Raw genomic sequence first — 10881 nt, forward strand, 5'->3', positions numbered from 1 at the left:
CACCGCCCCTCCTCTCCTGTTCCAATTCAAAACCAACGTGACTCCTCTCCCGTTCTAAACCAAAACCAGCGCTGCTCCTATCCTCTTCCATTCAAAAACCACCGCCGACGAGTGAAGGTGTTGTGGAGAAGTAGATCGATGGAGGAGTACAACCGATACATGAGGATCGCAGACGACGACCCTATGAAGCTAGCTAGGATGTTGGAGATACAGTCTTGGTTTGACAACAAGGACCAACTAGCGGCGATGGCGACATCCATGGCCAAATATCTGCAACAGAGCGAAAAGGCGACGATACTCTCGGAGGGAGTCGCGCAGGAGTACATAGAGCTGCTCCTCTGGGCCATGGAGCAAACAGATTCACCGAATCCGATCGTGAGGGAGCGGTGGTGGGAGTATCGATCCCAGATGGAGCATCCACCAGAGATTGAAGGATCGAGCATCTACAGGGTGCCGTTTGTGAGGGTGACATGCCAGAGCGAGCCGGTGGAGTCTTCGTCGACCAAACCCAACTGCAAGAGGAGAAAAACAGTTGGCCCGACGACACTTCCCCTCCATCCTCTCCCTTGTCGTTCACATCGTCTCACGGGGCGACTATCTGCCGCCGAGGAATAGTCGGGCAAGTTGTGAATTGTCATGAGGAGCTTAGGGTTGTTAGTATTTGCAGGTTGTGAATTGTGTTTTGTGTTGTGTATTTTGAGAGTACTTTCAGATATGAATGTCTTTTGAATTTCAGATTTACAGTATTGAGCATATGAAGTGTTTTATGAATTCTAGAGATATATTTTCAGCACTTAAAAATGTAGTTTCATAGGAGTATAAAAGTGCAGACAATGTGATTCTCAGAGAAGAAACTGCAAGTTTCAGTTTCAGATAAGAAACTCCAAGTTCAGTTTCAGATAAGAAACTGCAACTTTCAGAGGCAGAGCATTTATATTAACACGGCCTTTTCAAACAGTGTTAACATCATGCTGAAAGTTTTATTCATGGTCGAAACTGGAACTACCAGCCAGTTAACATCATGCTGATCAACATTCATGCATAGCACATCTTCATATGATGCACAGTCAAAAAGATATCCTATTTTTAAAATGCCCACACAATGTCGAGTGTGCGAAAAACATAAAAACGAGGGACGAAGTTTTGGCAAGTGTAGGACGTGGTGTGCATAGATGACAATTGGGACCCACATGTCAATAAAGGCAGAGGCAAAAAATTTGAAGATATTTTCTTTGCACAGGTGGAATCGAACCCGGGCGGAACGGTAGTGTCACTCGGCCACTAGGCTAGTTCAGTTGTTTCGTTAGTAATAAGGCACTTCCTCAGGTTGTCGGATATCCTCCTGCGCCTTTGTGCGCTCGTCGCGATGCCGCTGTCTGCCATTGTGAATATGCTGAACAAACGAGAGGAGTCTGGAGAGGACTGTACGTGGAGTGGCGGACAGTTGGGACCCACCAGGTCTATGGTCGTACGCAAGCAAGTGCCTCATCGAAAAAATACTTCTTCCCAATGATATACTGACGTTGGGGCCCACGGGTTTGTCAATATAATTACATTTTAGGTGCTTCAACGTAATTACTATAGAAGATAAATTCACAATGAAGCCAGGGAGCTAGCAGGTATCATTTATTATCGCTGGGGCAGCAAGTATCAGCTGGGTTTTGGGCTGCCCCATCTAGGCTTTCTTTTTTAACATGCGCAGCCCACGACCTCGGATGGGAAGTCCATAAGGCTGTTTTTATTTTATTAAGGGCCGTCATGTATCGACCGGCCTATGGACCTCTCATCCGAGGTTTTATTTTTCCTGAAACATTGGTAGCCTAATTTATATTTTTTTGAAGAAAACGCAGAGGTCTGTTCTATTTTTCTATATAAGAATAGGAACGTCTAGTCCAACTTATGTTTCCCTTCTAACTATATTATATATATTTAAATTATTTTATATGTTATTATATATTATTGTTATTGTTATCATATATTTAACAGATACTTATATATGTAAGAAAACAATATCCCACATCTTGTTAACTTATAAAAATAATTTCTTAACAATAAAATCCTGAATTTTTTTTGGCAACGAAAATCCTGGTGATTGTGTACAAAAGCTTGGTAAGATTCAAGGAACAATGTAATAGTAAATCGCTTATTATTTAAATATATATATATACACACACATAACAAAATGCTCAGCTCCTGTTTATTTCTTGATAACATTGTTGCGCCCACCCCAACATTATAATTAGAATCAGCCCAGTAAAATCGTGTATTTTGAGAAAGTGCAAGTGGCCTATATTCTTTTTAGAAAAACATAAATGGGCCACATGGACCTACATTATTTGTTCACCCAGCCCAGCTAATGAACTGCAATTAAAAAAAGATCAAATAAACTGTAAATTCTACCTCACAAAAAAAGACTGTAAATTCTAAAAAATGAGTTGAATACGTGCCACACTTTTTGAGGCTGAAATGTAGGCCAATAAGCCGAAGCCAATGCAAGTCGTTGTCAACTTAGTCAACAAATGATTTTGACGTCGTTAGCCGTTGGATTTACATCCAACGACCGACATCCATTTTCAATCTCTCGTCTTCTTTCTTCAGCGCCTCTGGGACCACCTGCTCCCGCCTCCTGATGCTAGCAGCTCTACTTAGCACGCTTCTCTGTGAAGCGCTACTCCACCATTGGCCATGCCATCCTTCCACTCCTCCACACCTCCTATTCTTCTTCACCGACTACCAAACCACACCGCATCAGAACCAGTTAACCCTCGTACACCTCTTCGTCTGCGACTCTACTCCCGCGTCTTCCCATCTCCGGCTCGTTGCTGTCCGGGGCCTCGCCGTCGTCCACCATCTTGGATGCGCTCGGCGTGGAGTGGTCAACGTGGTCAACGAACGACACCATCGGAAGTAGACTATGGGCGGAGAGGCTGACAGCTGGGTCCACGGCCGCACGTAAGGAAATGCCTCCTTATTACGCGCAAAATAATGATTCCTCCACCTGACAGCTAGGACCCACCGAAAGGGCCTCTGTATTTCTCGAAAAAAACGTTCCCAGCGCTGCCAGGTCGGACCCACCAGCTATGTCTTCACACGCAAGGAAGTGCCTCCTTATTACGCACAAAAAAATAAATATTCCCCCTGCTAGTTGGGACCCACCTTGATGGGAGGCTGACTTGTGGGCCTACTAAGTTGACGGGGACGAAGTGCTTTGTCAACTTAGTCAATATGAACGATTCTAGCTCCAATGACCATACGATGCCCATCCAACGGTCGTAGTGCTTCTTCAACCTCTGGTCTTGTTGCTTCAGCCGCCCAAAGCAGCGTCGGTCGTGCCGCATGCTCCTGCCTCCCATGGCCGATTGTGCTGCCGCGGAGGCCTCACAACCCCCTACTATTCCCACCGCTGGCCAGGCCATCCCTCTACTCACCCACACCCCCTATTATTCTGCGGTGACGGCAGCCTCACACCGCAGCGAACTAGTGAACCCTCGTACTCCTCTACGCGTGGGCATCCACTGTCACATCTTCCCTGTCTCTGTGTCGTCCCCTTCCTAGGCCTCGCCGTCATCCATTGCCCTGGTGCTCTCGGCGCGGCGTGGTCAACGTGGTTAAGGAACGACTTCCATCAAACGTGGACTGTACGTGGAGAGGCTGACAGCTGGGTCCACGGCTGCAGCAAGGAAGTGCCTCCTTATTAAACGCAAAATAATTATTCCTCCACCTGACAGCGGGGACCCACCAGACGGGCCATCGTATTTCACGAAAAAATGTTCCCCCTGACTGCTGGGACCCACCAGCTACATCTTCGCACGCAAGGAAGTGCGTCCGGGCAAAAAAAATCGATTTGCCCCCCGACTGTTAGGACCCATCAGCTACATCTTTGCACGAAAGGAAGTGCCTGACAGTCGGGCCCCACCTGGTCGAAGCGTATGTAGCGTTGTCATTCTGGTCGCGAACGTGTATGTACATATTGGTCGATGTAGAGGTGCGCACGTAGCATCTACATGTACGTACAGCAGCCACGGTGCAAAAAAGTAAATATGGCCATGTACGTACATACGGTCGGGGTCTCGAACGCCTACTCACGCGTACGTACGACCAGGGCTCGTGTACATGGCTGGGTCGGAATGGAGAAACATCGTCATCGTCGTGTTCATGGGGAGCCAACCGGCTGGGTCGGAACGGAATGCGTCGTCGTGTTCATCGGGAGGGCTTGGACGGAATAGCCGATGGAAACGAGGCCTGGCGTACCGCAGAACGGAGGAAACGGCCTTGTGTTCGACCGCCCACATTCAAAACGGGATCCTGTTCATCGAGAGGGGTCTGGTGTACCGCAAAATGGAGGAAACGGACCTCCTACGGTCGAAACGGGGGTCCTGTTGATCGGGAGGGGTCTGGCGTACCACAAAGCGGAGGAAACGAACTTGTGTTGAGCGCTACGGTCGAAACGGGGGTCCTGTTCATTGGGAGGGGTGTGGCGTACCGCAAAATGGGACTCTATGGGATACTGTTCATCTCCACCGTCGACCCCCTCCAGTCTCCACGGGCTACTGTTCATCCACCGTCGACCTCCTCTAGCCTCCACCTGTGACTCTTCATCCACGGGCTCCTGTTCATCCAGCCTCCACCGCGTGCTACTCCACCGGCTACTGTTCAACCAGCCCTCTCCACGGGCTCCTATTCAACCACCCCTCCATAGGCTACTGTTCATCCTGCCCTCCACCATCTACTGTTCATCCTGCCCTCCACGGGGTGGTCCTGTTCATCCTATCCTCCACGGGGTCCTGTTCATCCAGCCCCAACCGGCTCAATCGATCGGGGGTACTGTTCATCCAGAGGCAACACCACGGGGTCCTGTTCATCCATCCCCACCGGGAACTGTTCATCCACCCTCCAACACTCACTGTTCATCCACATGCAGTATCGATCGGCTTCAGTTAGCAGCAGTAGCGAAGGAATCGCTCGATCGGGTTCAGTTAACAGTCATCGATCGATCGCTCGGGTTCAGTAACGCGTAACCTGCAGTGCAATTGCTCGGGTTCAGTTAGAGCCCAACGCCCAGCACACACGCGTGTACGTACGAGAGAAACGCGCATCGCTCGGCACCCGACCACCCACCGTAACCGGGGACTCCCCGATATTTTCCGCGCCCTTGCTTCTACCACGATTTTCTCCGTCATGGACGGCCCAAAGAATGTCATGCAGCTGCGTCTCCGGCCCGCCCAGGACGAAAAACCCATTTTCTGTCATGATTTTTTGTCATAGAAGTAGGACCCCACCACATCTATGATGATACCGTGTTTTGTTATAATTATTGTCGTAAGTATGATAGAATTTTTTTTCGTTCGGCCCAAAATGTCACGGATGTGTCTTTTTTTTGTAGTGTGGTGCCCAGGAGAAAAAATAAGAGTGTCTAGAAATCCAAAGACTAACCACAACAGGGAAATAAACATGTAGGTGTAGGTAATTATATACATATATACATTTGGGTATTCCCATGACCATCATTCCGTGCCCCAAATCTAGAATCAAGCCAATCTGGATATCATAATTGAGTTGTCATCAGATTTTTCACTGAATGAGCAAGGAGTCTTTTCCAAAGGTAAAAAAGCAACGATGAATCATAATAACGAATTGGTAGACATATATGGCCATGTGGTCAAATTTTGAACTGTAACCAAGAGCACACCTATCTGACTCAGCACAACTATCATTACGTGACCACTTCGTAGTATATCCATCAAAACTAAACTAGGTATTGTTTGGATTACCTAACAATGACCATCCATGATTATGCAACCTTGCATAGCCTAGATAAATGATGAAACCATTTGAAGATCCTCTGCATGCATATAAACTATAGAAGAAAAGTTTTGGTAAAGAATCATAACAAACTACCTTTTAGAATGTTGCAAATATACCGGTGCCCAGTCACAGTATATATGCAATTATGCACGAGTCTATGATTCTGCCACAAGGATCAAATAGACAACAATTTGGAGCATGGTGTTGTGTGACATCTCACAAAGTCAATGAATGAATTTTCGAGTGTTACAGAAAATTTCATATATAGATTTTCAATGTAAAAAGAACTTTAGGCCTATGTTATTTGTACATACAGAATGTCTTTCTTGGTTCCCAAAGAGGTTCAGTAACCATCCTAAGTAAGCAATCGAACATACCTTGAATCACTTTACGAAAAATATTGCAGATGGAAGTAAGTCCAGCCCATTTCTTATCAACTACAAAAAGATTCCACAGGCAAAACTTGCAAAAAAAAACGGTCACCCTCATATCTACTGTTTCATATCAAGAATCTCCTCAAACATGTCATCAGACAAACCATTTTTGGTTCAGTTTGAAGGTACATGGCCAAAATGAAGACTATTATGATATAAAAGGAAACAAATACATCATAGGAATGACATAGGAACACTATGCATGCTGAACAATGATATGGGTCTGGCATATGGAGTTAGCAGTTTCCCTGAAACAACAACTTTCTGAATATTATTGTCTCGACATTACGCCCACAAAAGGAAAGAGAAACCTGATGTAAACAAAATATTACAGTGGACAAACACAGAGTTTTTCAGAAAAGGAACACTTACCAGGAAACTTCCAGTCCTTGAAGAAAGGATAACCTTCCTACAAATACACCATCCAATGCAGGTTCATACAGTTTTCATTGTGCACAAATGATGCAATATGCAGATTCAAGCGAATGCGTCAAAATGTCCAGTGAGAAGTTCATTGAAACTTTGAAAGGCAATCATTTTTAATCAACAAGTTGGTACACATGTTGTCATAATGCCTTCAATACTTCAGTGGAGAACCGAAAAATTACGTGCATCCGAGGTCCCTCAGCTTGTCGTCCACTGAGATCTCTTTGGGGAGCTGCGATTAAGCGCCTCCATCAGGAATAAAATTGAGAAAAAATGAGAGGTGGGTGGAGAAAGGGGGTTGAGAGATTCACACATTGCCGGTGCTCTTCTCAAGGAGGCCGGAGAGGATCGCCCGGGTCTGCGTGTCCTGCCATATGGCCTGCAGATGAATCAATGGGAGATCAGAGGTGTTGAGCAGAAGAGAGATCTGGGAAGGAGAGGGAGGGAGGGAGGGAGGGCGTGAGCGTACCGGCTGGCGACGTACACCCAGGCGAGGAAGGCCATGACGAGGGGGACCTTGCCGGCAGGGGCGGTGGTGAAGGAGAGGCCAGCGTCGGAGGCGACGACGCAGGCGGAATCACGCGATCCTTCCCGGCGTTGGATGCGAGGCGCGCGCGGAGTGCCGAGGACTCGCCGGCGTCGGTCAGGGCGTGGGGCACAGAGGAGTCGCAGAGAAGAAGAGGACAGCGGCGCGAGGACGTTGGGAGGATCGCGAGGAGGGCATGCGATGGGAGGAGGGATCTGGCGGTGAAGGGATGTGGAGGCCTCCCCTCGAGGGCAGTCTTGCTCGTGCGTGCAAGTCCTGGTTTTTTAAAGGTTTTTTCGTAGGTTTTTTCAGGACGAAAATAAACCAGAGAAGATGGGACGAAATTTAATCGAAGACTACCAACTACTCCATTAAAAATAGAGATATTTGTGGTTTACAAGCAAAAAAATCGTGGTTGCCAATAGAGTAGTGCCACTTTCGATACGCAAATAATCCAAATATACTAATCAAAGATGTCTTGGTTTCCATTTTTGAAGTTAGTAGTCTTCGAAATAATCCAAACTTTCCAATGGAGCAGTGTCATATTGGAGTCCGGCTTGGAAAGAAAGAGCTATCACCATCGCTCTGTGTGCGCCCGTGCGCTGGTGCATCATGTCTTGCCAATGTTCAGCAAAAAAAAAAAAAGATTAAAATGAGGCCATGAGTAATTATGATCTTGGAACAGACGTCTTGTTTCTTCAGTAATCTACAATTTAATAGAGTAAATAGTGTGCAGCCAATAGTGTTGCAAACCTGGACTGCCATGCTTTTTGCAACCTGAAATCCTCCTACACTCAAGCTTGAAAGGCGACGAACATCGTGTGCAGCCAATAGTGTTGCAAACCTGGACCGCCATGCTTTTTGCAACCTGAAATCCTCCTACACTCGCTTGAAAGGCGACGAACATCGACGTCGTCACCACAACATGAGTGATATGTGACCTGCAAGGGAATAAATCAATACATAAATTGTCTCAAATCATATTGCACCTCTACGCTTTGCAGTGATTTCCTACAAACTGAATAAACTAATATTTTTAGCTGCATAAACTAATTATTTACAGCGATTTCCTTTTTCTTGTATATATCAAGAGTTATTACAGAATCAGTAGCTAAACTGCAAAACATAAAATATGAATTGGTACTTACTGGTTTTCTATTCAAATGAAGAGTCAAGACATCATACTCCTTCCTTTTTGGTTTATAAGGCTTATCTTAAAATTTTAGTTTTTCCATTTTATAAGGCTCAATATGGTTGTTCTTCATCACAAGTTCAGATTCTAAGATGCATTAAATTATTGCATGCAAGTCTTAAGAGAAAATTAATCAATGCATATACTTTATGCATGCATGCATTACAATTAATGCATTAGTAAACATAATATTTTGAGAAAAACAAGAGCATTAATTGGGTGCTTTTTCAAACTATAAAAACTATTCCACCACTCACCATCTATCTTGGTTGGTGAGATTTTTGAATTGAGCCCTATAAACCGGAAAGAAGGGAGTATACACTATCTAAATGATCAAGCTCATAGCTACAAACTGTACAAAGAGCTATATATAATGTACTCCCTCCATCTGAAAATACTTATCATCAAAATGAACAAAAAATGATGTATCTAGAGATAAAATACATCTAGATACATCTCCTTTTATTCATTTTGATGACAAGTATTTCCGAACAGAGGGAATATTAATGTGTCCCTTGCCTGTAGCAATGGTTGGTGGTGCCTTCCTTGATCGCATCGGCTTAATTAATAATAATGACCGGTTGAATCTGAAAAAGGAAGTAACTAAAATTAGATTGCTGATTACATGGCCCGTCATCAATCACACATATATACAACCTTTGAATTGTGATATTCATCGTCAGCAGCAAGCACCCACGGTGACAGCAACAAGTACGCCACCTCGTCATTGTCTAAGCTACAAGCGAGTCTCACATGGCGGCCGGACGGAGCACCGCACATCACGTAGGTGAATGTAGAAGAGCTTCTTGGTTCGATTCCCCATAATGTGGTTCTTGATCTCTGGCAGCTATAGCACCTCTTTTGCTTCCGATCACCCCCTATGCGCCTCCTCCTCCCCGGCACTGACCTTGCAATCCTTACCAAGCTGCTACAACAAAGAATCAGGCATGCAGATGGTCGTTGCCTGTCTTGCCGTCGACATGCCCCTACATGCTATAGTTGCAAATATTCCACGGAGAGAGAGAGAGAGAGAGAGAGAGAGGGAGAGGGAGAGGGAGAGGGAGAGAGGGAGAGAGGGAGAGAGAGAGAGAGAGATGAGGTTAGGCCTCCGCAAATCTGGTCCACCAGAGCCACTTTCCTATTCACATCCAGCAGCCACTCTCCTGGAGAAGTGCGGATCCAGCACCGACAGCGCGTGAATTGTGCGTCTTTTCTTTCTTTCCTTTTATCCAGTCGCTAACAGAAAAACTGAAAGCTCGCCACGATCCAACAATTGTGCGTGCCATCCCACGAGCCTTAATCGTGCCGAGTCTAAAAGCTAACAAACTTGAGCTAGAAAAAGGCAAGGCCGCAACAAGAACGCAGCTCGCTTCTGGCTGATTCGGTTGACATTCAAAACAACACATCCAACTGAACTTATTTAACTACTAAGGGGTTGTTTGGGTAGCGAATATTAGGCATTGGTTTATAAAAACGGCTTTGCTAAAAATCAGTCGACTGAGACTTCGCGAAGTCTCAGTCGATGCTACAATCTGTTGATCTTGCATTGAGATTTGTGCAAACAATTTTTTTTCAGTTTTCTTTTCTTCTTGCATACTACATTGCTTGACTGAGACTTCGCGAAGTCTCAGTCGACTGAGACCTAGACAAACCCTTATAAAAAACGAGTTTTTACCTGATTTTTAGCAAAACCAGTTTTACTACTTTTTCTATTACGAATCAGTTTCTATAAGACTACGTTTGGGTTGGAAAGTGTGTTTGTCACATCCTTATTCGACAATGATTCAGACTATTCCTATTCGGCGGTGATCTTCTCATTCTCTGGTCACATTCCGTCGAGGTCCGCAAGTACAATAGATTGGGCTCACCGATCTCGCCGGACGGCCGCGTTCAGGCTCATGTAGAAGCTAGGTATACCGAGGCAAGCGCTGGATCAATTCGATCCGCCTACTGCCGAACGCACAAAATTACGGCCGTGAGCACGCACACAGACGTAGAACCTTGCTGCGCAGAGCAATGGCTGGATAATTCTATCGTCCGACTGCAAAACGTATTAAACGATGGCGCGTGTACCGGCATGTAGAAGCTAGCTATCGGGGAACCAACTGGATCGATTTGATACGCCGGTTGCGGACGCATGTACGCGACGAATGCGAAGGAGCTGACCTTGGCGGCGACCACCAAGATGGACGACGCCGAAGAAGCGGCGGCCTGTGGCCGGCGGCTAGAGGAGGACGGCCTCGATGTGTGGCACACCGGTGAGAACTCGTCGCGGCTGTCGTCGGTTACCGGCGTCTGTAGATTCTAGGTATACGGCTGATGAACGTGCCCAGGAGGATCGGCCAGTAAGATAGACGAATCACAGAATGGGCTCGAGAGATATAGAAATCGCGTTTATAGAAAAAACGACTAATGGTCGTTTTTCTACAAACCCGAAATTCCAGGTTTATGGGAATCCAATTTACATATACGTGGATTATTTGGAAGAGCCAAACATG

General features: G+C 45.9%; 1 protein-coding gene across 1 annotated transcript; it reads right to left on the minus strand.

Moving 5' to 3' along the window:
- Positions 1–6268: 6268 nt before the first annotated feature.
- On the minus strand, positions 6269–10283 carry LOC123129598 (uncharacterized). Its single transcript, XM_044549700.1, has 6 exons — positions 10252–10283; positions 8253–8307; positions 8008–8132; positions 7135–7467; positions 6979–7044; positions 6269–6897 (listed from the first exon to the last, which is right to left on the minus strand). The coding sequence occupies exons 1-6, from the start codon at positions 10281–10283 to the stop codon at positions 6864–6866; spliced, it is 645 nt and encodes a 214-aa protein (XP_044405635.1). The 3' UTR covers positions 6269–6863.
- Between the last annotated feature and the right edge of the window lie 598 nt (positions 10284–10881).

This window comes from Triticum aestivum, chromosome 6A (genome assembly GCF_018294505.1).
Source record: "Triticum aestivum cultivar Chinese Spring chromosome 6A, IWGSC CS RefSeq v2.1, whole genome shotgun sequence".
Classification (NCBI taxonomy): Eukaryota; Viridiplantae; Streptophyta; class Magnoliopsida; order Poales; family Poaceae; genus Triticum; species Triticum aestivum.